The 21,733-nt window shown below is 39.6% G+C and overlaps 1 protein-coding gene across 1 annotated transcript in view; it reads right to left on the bottom strand.

Moving 5' to 3' along the window:
* The window catches only part of Gucy1b1 (guanylate cyclase 1 soluble subunit beta 1), a 44,894-nt gene that overhangs the window by 8,145 nt on the left and 15,016 nt on the right, over window positions 1-21,733 (bottom strand). The window contains exons 4-9 of the mRNA XM_059264754.1: window positions 19,385-19,503; window positions 7,955-8,152; window positions 6,479-6,709; window positions 5,279-5,395; window positions 4,248-4,381; window positions 308-505 (exon numbers count right to left, since the gene is read on the bottom strand). Coding sequence (XP_059120737.1) covers window positions 308-505; window positions 4,248-4,381; window positions 5,279-5,395; window positions 6,479-6,709; window positions 7,955-8,152; window positions 19,385-19,503 — 997 coding nt within the window. The remainder of the gene's footprint in view (window positions 1-307; window positions 506-4,247; window positions 4,382-5,278; window positions 5,396-6,478; window positions 6,710-7,954; window positions 8,153-19,384; window positions 19,504-21,733) is intronic.

Below are 21,733 nucleotides of genomic sequence, written 5' to 3' on the forward strand. Positions count from 1 at the left end.
TGCTGAAGTGGAGTGAAATAGTTCTGACAGGGAACAAGTCAATTACATTCAATTCTCCAAAAATAAAACATCCTATTTGGCAAACAAAAATTTAAAAAAAGAACATTCAAGAACTTGAGGAAAACACCCTATGGGCATCAGGAAAGCACTATTTTTTATTATCATGTGGAGAGAGGGCCAAATAGTGTTCAGGGACATAAGAGGTCCCAGACTCTCACCCTTCCAGTGAGAGTCTGAATTGTCACACTACACCAGTGGTAGCAAATTGTGAATAAAAGCCAGCTCTTTTTTTTCTCTCCATTCTTACGTGTCTGTCTTCTTCTTCTCATCCTCCAGGGCTCTCAGTGTGAGCTGCAGCCTATCTGTGAGGATCTCCAACTCTTGTGTCAGCTTATACTCCTCCCGAAACTGTTCTCCCAAAAGAACCAGGTCTCTAGTGGCATCATGAAGAGGGATGTCACTCAGGTACAGGCCTCTTCTTGTGAGATCATCCAGGTTCATCACACTGTCACACAGAGCAATGGAGCAAAATCAGCACCATGGGTCCACATGATGGGATCAGCCCTCCCAACAGCAAGAGGCATAAGGTCGCTTTCTCCTTCTCCACCTTCACTGTTCAAAAGATCAGCCTGAAGAAACAGCAGGAGGAGCCTACCCAGAAAGGCTTTGTTTTCTGCATATCTAAAACCCAACTAGCAAGTGGCAAACTTGAAGTAGGTGTTTGTCGGGTTGTACTTTTGGGAGGTATCCGCATCTGCTTTCACGGAAAGATAACACAGGAAACTGCCCCACAAAAATCTCCTCTCGTATTTAATGCAAGGCTAGTACATTTTACAAGATCATCATGTTTTTCCTTATCCCAGAATAAAAGTCTATCCTCATGCATGAGTCAGGAATAAAGATGTTTCTATTGAGAAACCATCTCATTTGCCTTAGGATTCTAAGACTCTTCTAACTAATTGCTTTGCTCCCAGAAACAATGACTGAGTTTGCAAGCTTTAGTAAGCCTCCTCAGCATGCCTTTTAAAGCCTCTCTGCCTTGTGCTTTCATGCCAGTCTCTCCTCAGGCTTTCTTCTCTTCCTCTAGTCTTATTTCCTTTGGTTGACTTCCCTCATTTTTAAAATGTATCGGATGTTGCTGAAGTCTATACATCTTTGTAACTTAAATCTTACCTTTTTATAGTGTTATTATAACAATCTTGACTGAGTCACTGAAATTCTGGTAAGTAAAAAGTTCAGTTACAAATTACTCATTAGCTAAGCATCTAACAATTTATTTTGGTTTGAATTAGTTCTTAAAGTGCAAAGTTACTGTTTCTAGATATTTATTCAGGATAGCAATTTTTCTAAAATAACAGATTTTGGGTCATGACTTTACTAAGGAGTTTCGGATTAAGAAGAGGTTCTGAAGAAAGTGTTCTCAACAGAAATTTCTAGAAGTCAAAGCAAAGTAGGCAACACCCCAATGCAAACACAGAATAATCAAGGGTGGTATTGACAAATTAGACAGCTGCTTTGTGTATTTTAAAGCCCTCTTGCAAAAATAAACCCATCTGAAAAGATGACAGATAACCTGCCAAATGATCCAAACACGAGCAAGCAAGATCTGCCCATGAGGAAAGACAAAATGAGATCATCTTAAAATTGAAATGGATACCCTAGTGCCAGGTGTAATATGCCCTCTCAGTCAGGGAGGCCACAGAGCCTCTTTAGACAGCACCGACTCCTGTCACTCTTCTTAGCTTAATACACTTAGTTGCTAAAACCCTGTTGCTGGAGATACCACACACCTTGACTGCAAGGTGTAGAGGAATCAAGCTGGAGCCAAGCTGGAAGCTTCCTTCCTGCTGGGTAGCTTTCATAGTTCCAGAAGGTGTAAGACATTCTGCTGGGGGAGAAAAGGCATCAATGGTCTTACCCAGCTGAACCCCGTATCTACAGGACCAATCTCTGAGGCAAGATTTGCCCACCTATGAAACAGTTCTGCAACTGTAATGTGAAGACCCAACTTCTCTCTGATTGGATTTGAAGCCCAGTCTTCAAGAGTAGCACTTTTAACCTGCTCGTGGCTGAGGGGACCCTAACCCCGAGGGGAGAATGTAATGCTCTTGTTTAACTAAATTGTCACGAAGTCAGGCAGACTTCTAAATAAAATATGTATGTTTATACCTATAGACAAATGCCATTTACAGATTTAATCACAGACCTTCTCTGTAATGGTGGGGACTGCAGAGACACATAACTACTCAGAGTGCTTAGGAGTGATAGTTGAATATTTGGTCCTAAAGAGAATGCATATATCATTCCTGATAAGGCTTGGGAAACATCTTGGAAGAGGGCAGAATATTCATAAGATCCGGAAGAATGTAGCCCTGGAAAAGGACTGTGAAATGTTGTGTTCTTGGCACCACAGAGCCAGTGCAGCCATGACCTCACAGCTGCTGTCCTGCCTGCAGTGGGCCTACAGAAGGCTGAGCCTCGACAGTCAGCCATGGCCTGAGGAGTTGAAGAGCCTTACCTCTCCCTGATGAACGACCCTTGCTACTGATAGATTCTGTGGGAGAGGCAGCCATCGTCTTCATTTGTATACCCACTGAGGAGCCTGCCAGGCCCTAGTGAGTAGTCCCAGTAGTGAATAGACCACAGTGATCTTCAATAAACTCAGTGAGTCTCAAAAGAACCCAAATCAAAACAAACAACAACAACAAAGTCATGAATGTAAGAATAGAACTTGTAAGGAGAAGGGGGAGGGAAGAGAAGTGGAAGGGAGATTCAAAGAAGGATGATAAGAATCAGAATGAAATGAATACTAGGCAAAAGATCATTCATACTGAGGTAGAAATCTTAATGAAATTATGAACAGCTTCTTCTTCTGAGTGTTCTGTAGGGGCCCCCTGGTGTGTCTCTTATTAGAGTGTTTGCCTGGCATACAAGAAAGCCTTGTATTCACTCCTCAGCATCATACAAGTGGCTGTGGTGGTGCACTCTTGTTAATGTCAGTCTTCAGGGGGTGGGCCAGAGGATCCAATGCTCACTATTATACAAGTCTGTATATCTAGTTTGAGGCCAGCCTGAGCTATATGATATCCTGTCTCAAAATAGAAATCCTTATTCCTTTTTCCTATTTTGAATTAATCATTTTAGAATTATTTATGGACAAAACTTCCATTTAAATAGATGTCATGGTAATTCGTAAATGTATCACTTATAGGACTGATATCTGTATATGAAAATTAAAATATATGCTATGCAATTTGTGATTCTCCCTCCAAATAAACCTTTCTGTCCTTGAATAGAAACTCTTCCCTAGAGTAAAGCAGTCATTCTCGTGACACCCAATCAGGAAAATGTAGAGCAAGAAGCACTGATGGTATGTCAGGTGTCACTTGGTTCCTGGATCATGCTAGCTTTAAAGATGTTTTATATTTCACAGGTTCATCTCCTTTGCCCGCATGATAAATAATTCTCAGAAAACAAATAATAATTACTGTTATATAATATTATATACAAAATATCATCTAATAATAAGCTCCACAATTACCTTTTCCTATTGCGCTATAGATGCATATTGCAAATCCCCCTGTATCTTCTAATAAAGTACTAAAACTAGTAAAACGTCAAGCCATGCTTTGTCTCTTCTGATGTTTATTATGAAAAACATATTTAATGTACGTTTTAGTTTAATAATCCACTGTGAATACTACAACCCAATGAAAGTAGTTACATATTTTTAATTTTAAGTGACTTAGGCCAAAAAAATAGTCTTTTTTATAATTGTTGCTAACTATAGAAAAGTTCTTTTGTCATCATATTCTATGCTTTCCAGAATTGCTCTCTTACATGTTGCTTCTTTTGAAAGTACAAAAATATAGAACTAGCTAACAGCAGATTGCTCATCCCATGACCTAATGTCATAAGAACTTCACAGACAGATTATGATATGACATAAAGAAGATAGACTTTGAATCTTTAGAAATGCCCAATGCAATCACTCTTGTTATAAAGAATTACATAATGAGGGTTTGAAAATCCAGTTTATACTTCAGTAGAAATAAGCATTGTGAACTAAAATGCTGTTGGATTAAGAGAGGCTGTTTTGATCCATGTAGTCTACATGTATGCATTGAAATAGCATGCCAAATTCTATTCATATGTACAACTAATACATATGGATCAAAAATTTTAAAGAAGTTTCATTGAATTTGTTTTTAACTTCTATCAACTACAATTAAGCTAAAAGTTGTTACCTTGGTGAACAGAGGAAGAGGATGCTATCTGCTTCTGGTAAGTAGATCATTTGGCCCTTGAGACGTAAGCAGCTAATCTCTGTCCCAGTCAGTTCATCCTCACATTCAAGTTTCTCAACATCCAGCAATCCTTCCTTGAACAGGGAAGACAAAACATTAGCTTTTGCCTTTCCCCTGCCTGACAAGGCATCAGGAAGGAGTGAAAAGATACCCTTCTCACCAACCCCGAGGGAGTGGAAGCTAGCCCATTAGAATCGGAAGGGTGTTGTCCCAAGTAAGATGGTCAGTGCTTGATGGCCTTCTTTGCACACAGGGTGACGGCACTGGAGCTGCAGCTCCTGCATTCATTGTAAGCGCCTGTGATTTTCCATACGGCCACACACATTTCTGAATTGTACCAAAGCTAAGGCAAGCTAACTCTGTGTTCACATAACAACTGAAGGCAGTCAGCATATAAAGCACATGTGGCCGTGCCCTTTGGAACATTATGTGGGGAGTATGAAAGATGTGGATGCTTGGGAAATTGTGTTTGCTACAATTATCCCAGGCACACAAATGAGGAGATCTGGAAACCATCTAAACTACCAACTACATCAGTTTATGGATTCTTAATCCTTTTATTTCCCTACAGAAAAAAAAAAATGTTAGCAAGAATTATAAACAATTTACAGAAGGATAAATCACTGGCTTTGGTGACATTATCAAAGACTTCTTGTTAGGTCTTCTGATTTCTTTAAAAAAAAAAAGCATTGTAAATTCAAGGGAGTAGATGTTGGTTTTATTATGTGAGACTGAAGAGACTTAGATGTTCCCAGCAAGACACTTTCTCAAACTTTTTTCCCCCCACTGGTTCTGATCAGCTGACAGAGGTCTGCGTTCCTCAGTCAAACATTGCTCTCTTGAGATTTGTATTTTATGTTCTTCTATCTCCATTGCATAGACTACGTTCACAGATGATTTCCCCTCTCCTTTACTGTTGATTGATAGATAACATGTCTTGTTTACATTCAGTTGAAGGAGTATCTGATTACCTTGCTTCTCAGTACAAAGACTGTATTGATATGCGAAAGAATCCCATGGAAACTGATGTCAATATGAGGGCGGACCAGAGAGAACACAGACAGAAGGCTGCAATTCCCAGGCTGGAGCTAAGAGGGGAAAAAAAAAAGAAAGAAAAAGAAAAAGAGAAGAACACTCAGCAACTTGAAATTGACTTTATGATTAGATATTAATCTTGATATTAAGCCAGATCAATTGCATTTATAAGTGAAAAAATCTTAAGTATTATCCGGGAAATTTATCCTGAATATGCAACTGAGTGATTAAGCAAACATCAAATACTGGCAGACAGCAAACCTCATATGGATTTAGGTAACTAATATTCAAATATAAGCTGATGCAAGTAAAATAATAATTTCAGGGGAGAGAAGGAAAGTAATTTTCTAAGCCGTAGCACCATGTGTTAGATGCCTGTGGCTGAAAAATGAAATTAAATATCAAAACACCAGTAAATAGTTGCTTAACATTCATCAAAAGAGAGATAATGATAATAGAAGTAATAACACACAGCAGCTGCTTATGATGGAGCAAATAACTGGATGAAAAGGACCTGGTGTCATGTCAGGACAGAAGGAAACAGGAGTAACACACCCCGAGGGAAAGCCCACGTGAAACCCTCTTCTGCTTCTGCTTCCAGAGCTACAACTTTGCACAAGACCTCTGCACTCCAGGCCTGAATTAGAGATAAAGGTACCTCCACACGCACATGCCATGAGCAAATCCTTTCATGGACTAGAGAGAAAGGGCAAGTATACTGAACCCTCTGTGGTCCTTCAATGCTCTGCCATTCCACCCATGGTGACTTCCATGCTTTTCATCCTGAGTGTCTGTAAATTCCCTTCCTCCCCTTGTCAACAGCTGACTTTGAAAACTATTTTTGGAAGGCAGATAGGCAGTGAATATTTATTCAATAAACAAAAACATGAGTGAAATCTGACTGCTGTTCCCAAGTCCCCCATTTTCTCCCAAGGCAAGTCGGCTGTTCTCATACAATTCCCTCCTCTCCCTGTCAGTGATCAAAGAAGAAACAAGTAAGTCTAATGGAAATATTTTCAAATACACTTAGGTTATAAGTGCGTGGGATATTTCCTGTAGCGTTGTCAAAGAGGAATGAAACCTGTGACAGGGTCAGGCCCCCTGGGGACCCTAGGGGGTGGAGCTGTGCGGTTTACCTGGGGGAGCACTCTGTAGATGGCATTGCCACACTGAGTGACCACCAGGTCCCGGTCAAATATTATGTGGAAAGGAAATGCTTTGCAGAAGGTGTACGGGCTGATGCGTGATTCCTGGGTACCATTTTCTTCAAACCTGTCCAGATCTTCATAAAAATCCTCTTCTTTTGACTCTTTCTCTTCGATTAAAAATTGAGTGTGGTCACATTCTTCATTTCTTTGCTGAATAACCTAGATGTTGATGGGAGAAAATATGGTTAACTGGTGGTGTTTTAGTTCAGCTATGAATCTAAGTGACTGTTTCTGAACATTGCGTTTAGAAAATTAGAAAAATTAAAGTATGTGCAAATGCTATACACATGTAAAGCTGAAAAATCTTTCTAGATATTTTCAGATCTGTGCAATGTGAGGGCAGTACTCTTTTGGGACAAGTTCTTATGTATTTTAGACAAGCTTCCATCAGGAAAGTTTCTAGTCAGCTAGGTAGCTGAGAATAACTTTGAACTTCGGAACCTCTTGCCTCTATCTCGTAAGTACTGAGATCATGGGTTTGTGCCACTGTGGTAAGTTTATTCCATGCTAGGGATTTAATCCAGACCCTTGTGAATGGTAGGCAAGCATTCTACCAGCTGAACTACCTCCCATAGTTATTAATACATCATTTTTAATTATAATTCTGGTAGGATTCCCCATTAGCACATATGGCCTTTTGGGTAGCCTAGGAAGAGAGTACACCCTTAACCTTGTAGGGTAGGCCACCCAAGCAGGCACATTTGTAGAGCAAATCCATGGCTACACTGCCCTTGAGGCTGCACAGGACAGGCACACAGAGAAGAGCTAACGAGGAGATGCCACCCAGGTTAGAGACAGAGAAAAATGGCGATTTTCCTCGTTGCACAGTTTCTCTGTTGGTACCTTGAAATTGTCACTCAAAAATAACAATGGCTGTCATCATACAGCTTCAGGAAAGACCAGAGCTGGCTTGGTTATGTTCACCAGCACAACTTGAGTTTAAAAAAAAAAAAGAAAGAAAAGAAAAGAAAAAGAAACAAAGAACAGGAACACAAACTTTTAGTTGACAAAATAAAATGTTCTAGGTACATTCTGGGAAAGACAAAAGAATTCGCATAGAAAAAGGGATCTGTAAGTCAGCTAATTTAATATGTTCTTTACATTTCATTATCCACAAGCTGATATCTTGCTGGCTGAAGTTCCGTCAGTCAGCACCCCTCCCCTTCCCCAGCTGGCGGGTATTCACAGAAAGTAACTGAATTTCCTCTTGCCTTAAGCAATGTATAATTAGGAAGAAAATCTGTTGCAAGGGGAAAATTGCCCAGTATAACGCATTCCCAGGCCAAATAGAGAAGACTCCTGGGGTTCACACCGTTTCTGCTTACGGGTACTGCAGCAATCACTATAGTATCATTTCAAATGTTCCAGGGTCACCCGTATTTAGTCTCCGATGGTGGACATTACCTTCATGTCTATCTCAGTGCCGTGGATCTGTTGAGCAACAGTCTTGATAATCCCAATGACAATGTCCTGAAGCCCCTCTCTTTCCGAGTAGTAGTGCAAAATGAGCCCCTTCCCTTTTTCTGCATCGGTACACCTGAAGGAAGGTGCACGCATCCCCGGGTAGATGGTAGCAAGGTGGTCATGCAGGGCATCGAGGTTCTGTAGGGAAGAGGAAAACACAGTGACTAGAAACTTCTATGAGGATTTAGCAATACAAGGAGCAGAAACAAGGTTCAAATCTGGATTTCCGGGGAGGGGGGGGGTCACTATGGTAAACATTTACATAGGAGATCCTTCTTGGCATCCCTGAGACAGCTCCACATTAAGTGCCACAGAGAGAATGAAAAGAGAGCAGAACGATTGAGAAGAATGTTTGTGATTATCAATGGTACATTTCAAGAAAAGATAAATAAGTGCCGTTCACCAGAAAAAGAGCACACTTAAGGTCAAAAGCAGGCGTCTGAGGTTGCTCTTCACATGCATTGTAGTAAGCAGTAAAGATTGTTTAAATCACTCACATCCTTTCTGCTTGCTCTATCATCCCCCAACTGAATTTAATAAAAAAAGCAAAACGTCACGGGTAGTGAAACATAAGCATATCACTTTAATTATTGATATTTTAATTAAAGATGTGTTTATTTAAAGTAAAGGGTGTATAATTCCTTGTTCATCAGGAGTCCGCAACGGAGATGAGAGCCCATAGCAAGGCACCAGACAAATGACCATCTCAAACTAAAGTCTTGGAAAATTAAAGCTTTCTGTTTTGTTGTAGCTTTGTCACTGAGAACATGCTAAATTTCTTAGCATCTTCCATTAGTCCCTAAAATTCAAGACTGATTTATACACAGATTGACACAAGGACTGTGAAAGCCACACTTGTAAGTCAGCCCAACATCATAGCAGTTGACAACATGTCTCATGCAGGCTTGTGTGGACTCGGGAGATACACCCAGGCACAGAGGGTCATGAAAGCTAACACTGTTTCAGTCAGCTGGGTAAATCCAGTGTCATTCTGTGTGCCTCAGTCTACAATGAATTCTGTTTTCTTCCCTCTCATTGCCCCCTCATAAAAATCAAGTCAAGCTAGTGTTAAACAAAAACATGGCTTCTTCCTGTTTGCCTCTAGGGGCCACTGTTGCCGTGCAAAAGTTACCAGGCAGTGTTCTAGCCTGCACAGGGCAGTTCCTGGAACCCACCTGTCCCAGAACTTCTTATTTCTTTCCATTGAGTTGAATAGTACAAGGGGTTCTTCTACAAAACCCTTAAGACCCCTGCAGATCTTTTTGTGTAAAAACAATGGGAGAGAAAAATCTCTTGAGAAGAAAATGTATTGTTAAGAGTTTTACTTTTATCTCCATTTTCCACAAAGTCTCAACTGAGTTTGTGGCTGCATTAAGGACATTTTTTGTACCTATTACAGTCCAAGTACTGTGCTGTGCTCCTTAAAAATGAAAGGAAACCATGTGAAATAGGCGGCTTCATAATATTTCATTTTTATAAACAAAAATTTTAATATTCCCTAGTCAATACACCCATGTCATCGGCTTACTGTCAGTTTCCATTTTGGTTCATGATGTGTCCTTTGTGCATTCCTACATGCAGTCAACCCAATCACTGGCAGTGACAAAGGGACCGTTTCTGCTCTTGGCTACCTTGATGTTAAGGCAGGTCTGACCCTGGACTTGCTCATCCCCAGGATGGATGAGTCATTCAAGACAGCACCCTTTCTCTTTTTGGTGCAACCATTGGAACTTGTGCGCAGGTATGGACAGTACTGAAGTTTGAATATTGGTGATACAGCAGCATTCAAATGTTGCATGAAAGGCAAGCGGGTTACTACAAACGCTGAGTGACAGTGTTTGTGACTCAAGCCTTTTTGTGGTAACCAACCCTCCGGTGATTTGCTGTTGTATTGAATTTGCTATTAATTAAAAGGACAAGTAGAGTGCTTTGTTGGAGCACGAAAGATTTACCACTTAATGTAATATTGATTTTCTTTAGATAGTGCCCAGCATAAAATACACTCTTGGGACTTCTTCAGTTACAGCTTTCCTTACTCAGTTTCACTCCATCAAAATTCAAGTGATTACCACAGGCTGTCTCTTCTAAGAAATTGGATTGTGATTAGATTTAAATTATTTTCACTGCACTTATACTGCTAAGAGATGTGCAGTATTCATATTTGAACTACAATTGTTACAGTAACCTCAGGAAACCAGAAACAAGGACCCTTCGCATGGCCAAGAGAGAAGCTTATTCACATTTGATAGCACTATCTAAACAGACTTGACAATTCATGAACACAGCTATTTTGATACATTCTTGGCAATAAGACTTTCTTCACAAAACTGGAGTTGTTTTATTTCTAAATATAGCCAGGGAGGTAAGTACAGGAAGAGAACAGCTGCATGGCTAGTTAGGAGGAGGATGCACATTCGTAAAATAGCCAAAAGTCATGGGAAAATGTAAACACACGTGCTTCAGTGTGAACAACCTCCAAAAAACCACGAAGCAACCTCAAGTATGCTTAAACTTCTCATTTTCCTTAGCATCATTTAAAAGGGTGGTGTTTTTGCTCCAATACCTAAAATTCAATTTCTTTTGTTTGTTTGTCTGTTTTGGTTTCCCCAGACAGGGTTTCTCTGTGTAGTTTTGGTGCCTGTCCTGGATCTTGCTCTGTAGACCAGGCTGGCCTCCAACTCATAGAAATCCACCTGGCTCTGCCTCCCAAGTGCTGGGATTAAAGGCGTGGACCACCACTGCCCAGCTTAATTCAATTTCTAATTGTGCTGATATCTTGTGGCTCCCCCCGACATTCCCCCCCCCCCCCACACACACACACACACAAAGACAATGAATGTACGTTTTCTATGCAAGGATTCTGCAACTGTCAGTCAGGTTGACTGGTCTAGTGTTTGTGCTTTTGAGAGGAAGGAAAATGTGTCCTGTTACCCTGGGCCAGTGCTCCAGCTCCAGGTGGGGTGTGCTCAGTACATGTAGGAAACAACTGTTCCCCTGAGAAACACTTTTAAGTTCCATACTTTTATTTAAGATTTTGGACCATTTCAAAATAATGAATCTTTTCTTCTTGAAATGTACCAGGCATCTATATCAAAAATAAGCTCATACATAATGACAGAGACAAAATATGAAGAAATCCAAGATCTCCTTTCTCTGCTCCTAGTACAGCTAATCAAAATGTGTACATTGGTCACAGAAATGTAGAGATGAAGACTCTGCCTGGAACATTTTAAGGAAATTGATTTTGTTTGTTCTTTCAGTCTCCATAATCCTTAACCCTGAAGTTGTATTGATGATCCATTGAGGGTCAGCACTGAAAAAACCTTCATGACTTTTTTAAAAGGCCTCCTGGCCACCCAGCACTTTCTCCCTTTCCATTTGCTCACACCGCTGAGAGGCAGGGTCAACATCAACCATGGTCAATATGGACTGCAGACCCTGAAAAACTGCTTTCTGAGGTTAACGAGAAATAAGCCATTTTGGAAGTTGGAGAAGAAAAATTTAACCCAGCAACACTGAAATAAATGGTGAGCCTACCCCTAAGTTGGTGGGAAACAATGAAATGATGCGAAATACGGAGATTCCCCCTTTCCATTTGGGAGCTACGCCTTCAAAAAACGAAAAGAATTAGTATTTTTAAAAGAAAAGCATGGAGTGGGCTGCAGAAATGGTTCAGTTTTTAAGAACACTTGTTTCATTTGTGCAGGACCCAGGTTCAGTTCCCAGCACTCACACCACAGCTCACATCTGCCTGTAACTCTCCTTAAAGGGGACCCAATGTCCTCCTCTGGCCTTCCTGAATACTAGGTATCAATCTGGTGCACAGACATACATGCAGGAACTCACCCTTACACATAAAGATAAAAAGAAATAAATCATAGACTAGAAAAAAGAAAAAAAGATGGAAAGTTCTATTTGAAAAGAAAATGTATCCGAGCCATTAAAATTATTTAAACAGAAATTGGTGAAAATTGTATGTATTTACCACAGCATTTTCTTAAAAGAAATATCTTAGTTAAGGATAAAAAATAAATAAAATATACTTTTGTGACTATTACACATATTCCTGTGCTTTAAAACTCATGTTAGGCCGGGTGGTGGTGGCACACGCCTTTAATCCCAGCACTTGGGAGGCAGAGGCAGGCGGATCTCTGTGAGTTCGAGGCCAGCCTGGTCTCCAAAGCGAGTTCCAGAAAAGGAGCAAAGCTACACAGAGAAACCTTGTCTCGAAAAAAAAAAAAAAAAAAAAAAACTCGTGTTAAAAAAAATTCTGTCAGATAATACCAAATTTAACAACTGATCTATATTTAGTGAAAGTATGTAAGCAGTTATTCAAAGAAGAATCTTCCAATTTTTAACATTTTTATCTCCCTTCACTTTTGTTTTGTTTTTCTGTTTTAAATAAATGTAAGTCACATTTTAATTGCAGGTTGTAGACATTAGAGTTTAGATGTTTCTTTTGAAATCCAAAAGTTAAAATAAAGTGACTAATGCATTTTCCTCCAAAATATAAATAATTTAGGGAAGTATTAGGGTTTTACAGCTGTTTAGGAAAATCCTAGTATTTCCCAAAATAGCCCACTTGCACAAACATTTGAGAAATTGAAATTGGATCTACTGTGAGTGCCAGGTTGCTGCTGGTGGGCTGTGTTTTATAAGCCCAAACCAGAGTCAAGCAGAACTGAAGGGAGCAAGTGACTGAACGTGCCACAGACCCAGCTGAGAGAACCAAGTCTCCAGCCAAGAATGAAAGAATATTTAAATTTTTAAATGAGGTCCTTCTGGGTTTTGAAATAAGCTCAGAAATACAAATCTTAACAGGTCTCTAAAATAGCCTTTTCCCTGTGTCATTTTCAAGTCAACCTGGCAGCATTTGATGCTGATTTTGTCTATAAAATTGCTAGGGCCATAAAGAACAGACAAGGTAATAATGCAGCGTCATTAGGAATGAACGGGTAGTCCTGTATTGGCCTCATTTGGGTCCCATGTCAAAGGCCCTACAGCAGCTTACCAAGGACTTTCTCAAAGTTCTTGACTCATTGTCCAAGTACACACATACACACATATTAAAAGAAAAAAATCTACAAGGAAAAATAATAAAGCCCTGTTGCAATTTTCCTTATGGTAGAGCAAGCCACATCAACACTTACTGATTGAAATACTAGTTTATTGTCATCTTTGATGGTTCTCTGTGCTGTCTGACTGAGTGTGGCAACTCCTGGATTGGAGTCATCAGCAGACTGACAGGATGATGTTCTACAATGGACCCTAGAAACAGCTAGTGAAAAGGCCAGGTCTCTGCAAGGGAATCAGGCAGACTTTTGTTCTGACCATCTCTACAGTCTGTGTGGCTTGAAAATCTCATGGTAGGTGTCTGCATTCTTAGAGATAGCATCTTATGGTGAAATTTTTCTATGATACCTAAGACACAACATGAAAATATCTTAAGCTATGGCCTAGGATGCTTCAAATTGTCTCCATTGCCGTAATCTGTTGGTCAAATGATGACTAAAGCCAACCCCTATTCAAAGGAAGCAAAATTGCATCTCCTGATGGAAGCCAGGCACAGGAAAGACGAGGATACTGTCAAAGTTATCTCTGGACAATGTTTTCTGTCGTAATGCAGAGTGGACTGCAGTGGAAACAGCACTGGCTGGACATTCCTTCCCAGTGATGTCCTCAGAGAGCTAGCAAAGCATGCATGCACAGCAGTGTTTCACTTAGTATGCAGAGGCCTCCAATAGAAATTTATGTAGGCCTCACCTAAGAATATAAAAGTAGAAAATAGTGAAAGAATCTTGCTAAAATACAGCTTTGTCCTTCTAACAACATTTCCAGTTAAATGCATATGAAATCTACCAATCACAATAAAAATGCTTTTAATTCTGCACCTTATTGTTTATGTTCTCAATTACTAAATCAACTAAAGAATAAATTCCAAAGATGACTTTTATCAACAGCTCCAAAACTGATGGTTTCACGGACTTAAGAAAAATCGGTTGCAAAGTATGCAATCCCTACAGACAAATGAAAAAAATCTTCCTCCAGAAGTATTTCTTATTTTTTTTTAATCCCTGTGTTCATTGGGAAGTCTCATTTTCAAAGTCACCATAATACAAAATTTTAAACACTGAACACAGAAACACAGGAGAAATTGTATAAGGTTGTAAGTTTGGTGAAGGAAGGAAAGTCTCTCACGTGAGAACACACAAGTACCTTCAATTATTTAAACCAAATTATCAAAGGAAATGGCAAGATTTCCTAGAACTAACTTATAGATACTGCCATTACTGTGTGACCTACAATACACCATTTCTATAAAGGAGCAGAGGTATTATCCCAATGAAAGAGCCAATCTTTTAAAATATTACTAATACTCCAGACTTCGGCTGACGAGGCAGCTCAGTGCATTAAAGCACTTGCCACCAAGTGACTCTAGAATTAATTCCTGCAGGACTGATAATTGCCTAACACATACAGTTTTTGATATTCAGAAATGTGTAGAAACAATTTCAAGTTATATATATGTTCACATGTGCATGTGTATGCATGTATATGCTTGTGTGTGTGTGTGTGTGTGTGTGTGTTACATAGCCATTCTTGTGAATATGTCCAGGGGAGAAGTTCCCCAAGTCCTCTTTGGTGTGATGAAAGTGGCAGATGTCCACTCAAAGCCTGGTCTAATAGTTTCCTGACCTATGAGTTCACAACAATGTCATTGTCCTCTGGAGTATTTAAGTGGCAATATCAAAGTTGCCATTTAAAAATATATAAATATGTTTAATGTACAGACACAACTATGTATTTAAATGTACAGATACAGTATTGTAGCCTAAAAATTAAATAATGAATATTAATTTACCTTGTCTATCTAGAAAGAAAATTTATCCAATGTGTCTTCATTTATGGGTCAATTTAAGTTTATCTCTATCAACTGAAATTCTCGGGAAAAGAAAAAAAAATGCAGATAAATTGAAAATTCTATAAGGCTGACTGACCAATTAGAGCTTTGTGATTGTAGAGTTGGAATGCTGCAGATCTGGGGCCAGATCACCTTAAGTTGTTATAGATCCTTTAATAGCCTTTTTTTTCAATTATGACCTAATATCTTTGTGTAAAACCTCTGGAATGCATCCTTAGCCTGCCACTAATTTGCACCAATCCAAGAGTGAAGCATGTCATCAGATAACATCTAAAACCTGTAGTATAGTTTCCCTCACTATGCTCTAACCCTTGGTTAATAGGTTTGTTTTTTTGTTGTTGTTGTTGTTTTTTCCTGTGACTATAAAAGTTTGTATTATCTGTGCCATGATGGAACATGTAATCGTATCTGGCAACCTGGATCTGTGTTCCCAGGTCATAGTCACTCATATTTGCCTTAGAATAAACTCTCCTAACTCCTTTAAGATGGGAGATAGAATTTTCTTGAAGAGCTCTGAAAGTTGCACAGCCTCACTTCACATGGATGGTCCTTGATGGAATCATTACTCGCTGAGTTCCTGCTGGATCTGCTTATTCTGTGTTTTCCTCCTTGCAGGGAATATTCTTTTGTCCTTAAACTATTGATTCATCCCCGATTCTGACTGTAGACTGCATCCACTGAGCTACTCCTCAGGGTCTCTGGCCTCCTGCGGTTTACATTCCAGTGGGAGAAACAGGAAATGGTGGGGCAGTCAGTGCCGGGGCTGAGGCTGCAGACAGTATGCTTTGAAAGCGTGAGAAAAGCCAGCGACCCCATCACAAGTAGGGCAGAGTTTGGAGAGAAGTGGAGTCTTCCTGGAAGAAGAAATGTGACCTGGAGGGCTGACTTTACTGTGTGAACAGGAGCCAAAGCCATGTTCTGGGCAGAGGGAAGAGCATGCACAGAACCTCAGACAACAGAGAAAACATGGTTAATAAAAGATTCTACAGAGATCGAGGTTGACTGTATGTACTAAGAGAGACTAGAGATGAAGAGAATAAAGGGAGAAGTAATTTCCATTGTTTTAAATCTGATAAGCTCGACACTCCCAGCGAGCAATAGAGTTTATTTGCATTTTAGAGAAATCATCAGAGTTAAGGAGAGGAGACTGGAGAGGTCAGGAAGATTATCCAATCTCTAAACCCAGGAAGACCCTTCCTGGAAAGTTTCAGACAAACATCAAAAAGGCTGAGTTCCCCAGATATAGCATTTAGGATAGGCTAAATATCTGGTTATTGATTAAAATTGGGGAGTGAAAAAAAAAGAAAAGCCTTTGAATGCTCTTAATGATTGAGCCCAGTTCATCTTACTCTTTTCTGAATGGTAAAAGCACACGCTGAAAAGTGTATTATTAACATATGCTGGAAGAAAATTATTATATGTAAGCTAGGGTGCTTTACTTTACAATGACAGATACAGGAAAAATGTCCACTGCATTTCTATTTGCCAGCCTAACCGTAACAAAACCACCTACTCTTAAGTATTGTCTTAGCACAGTAAATTGGTCACGATAATAGACAATTTCAAAACTAGAAAGACAAAAATTCACTTGTTCAAAAGTAGGAAAAAAATGAAATTTTTACAGTATCCAAAATACCTAGTTTCATTTTCCACGGTCTTACTCAAGGGGACACAAAATGAAAACATATTTAATTTAAAGATATTAATACATGTTTAATATTACATTGTAACTGAGCCTCTTTCTATTCTTTTGCATCATCTTTGAGGCTGGGTGACTTACTTCTTAGCTCATTTCCAATGCGAAAGTTCATACATGGTTCTGTGGTCTGGTGAAAGGCCATGGCTGTGGAGCTCACAGGCTAACAGGCGACCCTACCACTTCTGTTTTGCTAAATCAGCATACTGACAGCCGAAATTGCTAGCTTCCTACAGATAGACCAGCTCTATCTTCAGCCTAAGTCGGAGAATCTTCTTTTTGTTGCAAATAGTAGTTAGTAAGGAAACTTGTGACTTTGAAAGTGTGATGTTTGAGTCATTTTGTTCAACCCCTGCTGTGACAACCATACCACTGCTTCCACAGCTCAAGGAACATCAGGGAAGAGGGAGAAAAGGAGTATAAGGGCCACAGGATCGGGAGGATAACCATGAGACATGTCTTCTAAACATGCCATGTCCAATGCACTCATGACCTCAGAGAAGCTGTGGTTGCCTTTTCTAGACTGAACTTGTCAGCTTGGGTTCTGGAGGGAACCATGGGGCTCTGGCTCTCATGAGAGAGATATTGGCTATTGGTAGTTGTGGTTGCTAAGGGAGAGGAGAAAACTGTCTTCAGTGATGTAGCTACTAGCTCATACCCATATCCACAGGGGCAGTCTTGGTTAAACCCAGTGGGTCATAAAACAAAGCAAAACAGAAAGATGGAATAGTGGGGTGAAGATGTTACAAGGAGTGGGGAATTGATAGAGATGGAGGCAACAGGAAAGGGTGGGGAGGTGAGTGTTACCAGGGCACACTACATAACGCACAATATTGTCAAATAATAATAAACTTTTATAAAGTGTTGAGGGACCTCCCCAGTTAGAGCATCTATAGCTGGGCAAGGCAGCTTGAGAGCACAGAGAAACACAGCCACAGTGAGACATGGGCCTTCATTACTCTGCCATGATACATGAAGCAGATGGTTAAGATGAGTACAGGTGGGATAGAGGAGTTAGTAAATCTACTTAAATATGTGGGCTGTTGTATAGACATGGCCATTCAGAGTTTCGCAAAAATGGAACAATGCTGGAAGCTAAAACGTCATTGATGGGGCTGAACAGATGGCTCAGCAGTTGTGTGCATTTACTGTTCCTCTCCTGGCCTCTGTGCACATGCACACACACACACACATACACACACACACACACACACACACACACACACACACACACACACATACACACACACATTTTTTAAAATTTTTTCTGGTAAGGCGAAAGTGGCCAGCAAAAATAATTTAAAAATAGACTTTGGCTGGGCATTGGTGGTGCATGCCTTTAATCCCAGCACTTGGAAGGCAGAGGCAGGTGGATCTCTGTGACTTCGAGGCCAGCCTGGGCTACAGAGTGCGTTCCAGGACAGGCACCAAAACTACACAGAGAAATCCTGTCTCGAAAAAACAAAAAACAAAAACAAAAAAAAAAAAAAAAGAACTTTGTATTCAAAAATATAAAATCTCTCCAATACTTGGAAGTATCAAACTCCAATCCATTTGAAATAATCAATTTAAAGGCCATCAGTTTGACTTTAATTTTAGCAGCTATTTCATTTGGAAGGGACAGCATTCTGTGGACAGCAGGACTTTAGTAAGTCCACAGCTGGAGACTGTAAACCAGCGTTCATCTTGATTTAATGCTGCTTTAAGTTTATAAGAAAAATGTCCCTGTGTAAACAGCAGACATTTTGATTAAACACAAAAGTTCTTATTTTGGCTGTTAAATCAATAATGCAGCTGGCCTTGGAGTCGTTTACATTCTCCCAAAACTGGGCTTCAGTTCAGCTGGTACTGCGCTGACATCATTTTCCAGCAAGGCCTAGCTACTTGCAGCAGTCAGGTTAGGAACACTCTTTGCAAACAAGCCCCATGACGCTGGGCATTCACACATTCATCCAGAGGGTCTCACAAATGCCAGAGCTCAAAATAGCACAGGCGGTCCAGAAATAGTATCTCAGCAAATGGGGAATTCACTAGTACGGACTTCTACAGTAATTGTTCAATGCTTAAGATAAAAGCCTTGGGTGGCGGTATTTGTTTTGTTTTGTTACCTGAAAGGGCTTTGGATTTCCTTTTATCAGTGTGTGTGTGTGTGTGTGTGTGTGTGTGTGTGTGTGTGTGTGTGAGAGAGAGAGAGAGAGAGGGAGAGAGGGAGATGGATCAACTAATTTGTAACTCTAAGACAAAGAATTAGTTTTCCTAAGTATAATACCTAAAACAACACCTCCCCCACCCACCCGTTCTCCTACCCCCCAACCCACCTTTCTCCTAGTAAGGAGGCCCAGCAGCACTTCCTGAATACTGATACACTGTTCAATGGGACCTTAGATTTAGGAGTAAATTACAAACAATAAAGCTATATCATATATAGAAAAGAGAAGACCACACCATTCATATCTGCAATTCTTATTTAAAGCAATTGAGCAGATCGTAATAGACCATGTGGACTTGAAGAGAATACTAATCGACGGCTTGCATGTTTAGAGTTAACAAGTAGAGACTATGAAACTATGATGGAAAATGCTGAAATATACGCAGGATCATCAAATACCGTGGTTTCATGTGGGAATGGTCACTAGGGTTCCTCTTCAGGAGCAAGACACTCTTGTCCAGTTGGCTAAACAGAAGTACTCAAGAGCTCAAATTGAAGAGCTGACACTGAGAGCCTTCCCTCTCAGGACCTCAGACTGCTCACCTGCAAAAACTCCCTGACATTGGATCCCAAGACACGCAAGATGGTATCATAGCCAGACTCTTGACAAAAGACGAAAAACATCTTCCCAAACATCTGCAGAATTTCGCCAGCATTGAGATCTGTTTTGTAGGTTAAAGAGGAAAGAACAACAGGCAGAAAACTGTCAATAAGAGGAATAAAAACAAGTCTATATGAAAATGACTTAAAATATCCACAATTTTTGTGCAGTATGAACCTAGATACAGTGTGAACATAGACTGAGAATCTCTGGCCAGCATACTGCAATTGCTGGAGAAGACTATGTGCTAACATGTTAATAGTGTAATTCACAGTATTAGCAGTGTGACCATTTGCTCAACTTACATAGTAACACACTTACATTTAATAGTTTATAAGTATCTATTTAGTGTATTGTTTCTTTTGAGAAACAGTTCATTCAAGTCAAAGATACAGGACCAGAAAAATGGCTTAGTTAGTAAAGGTGCTTTCTATCAAACTTGGTGACAGAGTTGAATACCCAAGTCCCACATGGTGGAGGAAAGAGGAAAGGACTCCCAGAAGTTCTTCTCTGACCTCCACACATGAACTGTGGGATATAAGCATCTATATACCATACACACACACACACACACACACACACACACACACACACTATAAATAAATATAATAATTACTCTGTTGCAAAATAACTTTTCTTTATATAAACATAAATATTTAACTACTTCTTTCCAGAGTATATACCCTAATAGCCTGCTTTTTTCTTAATAGGTAGTTATTAACATTTTCTAAACTTTAAGTGTTTACTTTTTCTGTATGGATTTTGACTGACATCTTATTCGACTTATGAGTGTAATAATGTACTCAATCACTCTTCTCTAATTGAAAATACATACCTTTTGCATTTGATAATATAAGTAATTCTAAGAAAACCACTTACACATAAATCTTAGGAAGAAGCAGATATCATATGTTTTTAGTAAAAATTCCTTAACAGGGTGAGGAGGCTGGATGGATGGAGTCTTTGGCAAAGTGCCTGTCTCAGAAGTATGATAAGCTGTGTTTGGATTCCCAGCCCCCATACAATAGCCAAATATAAGGGTGAATGCCTGTAACTACAGCATGGGTGGGTTAGAGACAGGTGGATCACCGGAGCTTGCTTGCCCATGAGTTATCGAGCCAAATCTTGAGCTCTAAGTTCAGTGAGAGACCCTATCTCAGAAAATAAGGTGAAGCAATTGACCAAAATGTAGAGTTGTGGAGTCTAGTCCAAACTGATGCATCTACAACACAACTACTCTACCTAAGGCTCAGGGATCATTTCAGAAGAGAGACCAGAAAGACTGTAAAATCCAGGGGACTAGGGAGTTTGCTGTGAGATTATGTCTCCTAAATATGTCAGAAACTGTACTCATGATATCAAACCACCATGGCTGCTGAAACAGGAGCTGAGCAGGGATGGCACTAATAGACACGCTAATGTGGATGGGTGCAGGATGCTCATGAGGCTTCAGCCATGTAGGAAGAACTACAGGCAACTAAGGGATGCTGAGAGCAGAAGAAACAGTCTTTCCCAGGGAAAAGTGCACCAACTGGTTATTTATAACAAGTGGTCAGCCCTGAAAGCATAGACATAAAAGTAACATTACATGGACTGAGCAAGTGGTATTCATGCACTTAAGAGTGTGTGTGTGTGTGTGTGTGTGTGTGTGTGTGTGACAATAATAAACAAAAAAGAGGTCATAGATTTGAAAGAGTGGGGGGTATACACAGGAGGGTTTTGAGGGCAGAAGAGGAATAGGGAAATGATATAATTACATTATAATCTCAAAACTTTTAAAAATATATTTTGAAAAAAATAAGAATGATTAACAAAAACACCTGACTCTGATTTCTGGCCTCAAAATACACACATATGCACACATATGCATGCGTGTCCACACACACATATGACTTGCATGCCCACACACACAAACACGTACACTTTACACACAAAAAATGAATTTAAAAATATATTAACAGAGTTTAAACATATTTTAAGTGACTTGGATAATATAAAATCAGTTCCCAAATTTGCCTCAATTTATCATTAAATTGAAAACATCTTATTTCCTCTTTAGCTCTATTCTTGACCTGAACAGATATTTCAGTTTCACAAATTTGAAAATTAGTATTTTAAAAGTTTACTCCATATTTTCTTTCATAATTGCTGCTTTTTTCTTTTATCTAGTAGTTTTATTTCTAATTCATAAATCCTGTTCAGAAAAGCTGAGAGTTTCATGGTCTTCTGTGCAGAATGTGCATTTGAGCCCCCTGGAACATTAATACTCATAACAGCTTTGTTCCATGAAA

The sequence above is a fragment of the Peromyscus eremicus genome, chromosome 6, assembly GCF_949786415.1.
Source record: "Peromyscus eremicus chromosome 6, PerEre_H2_v1, whole genome shotgun sequence".
Lineage (NCBI taxonomy): Eukaryota > Metazoa > Chordata > Mammalia > Rodentia > Cricetidae > Peromyscus > Peromyscus eremicus.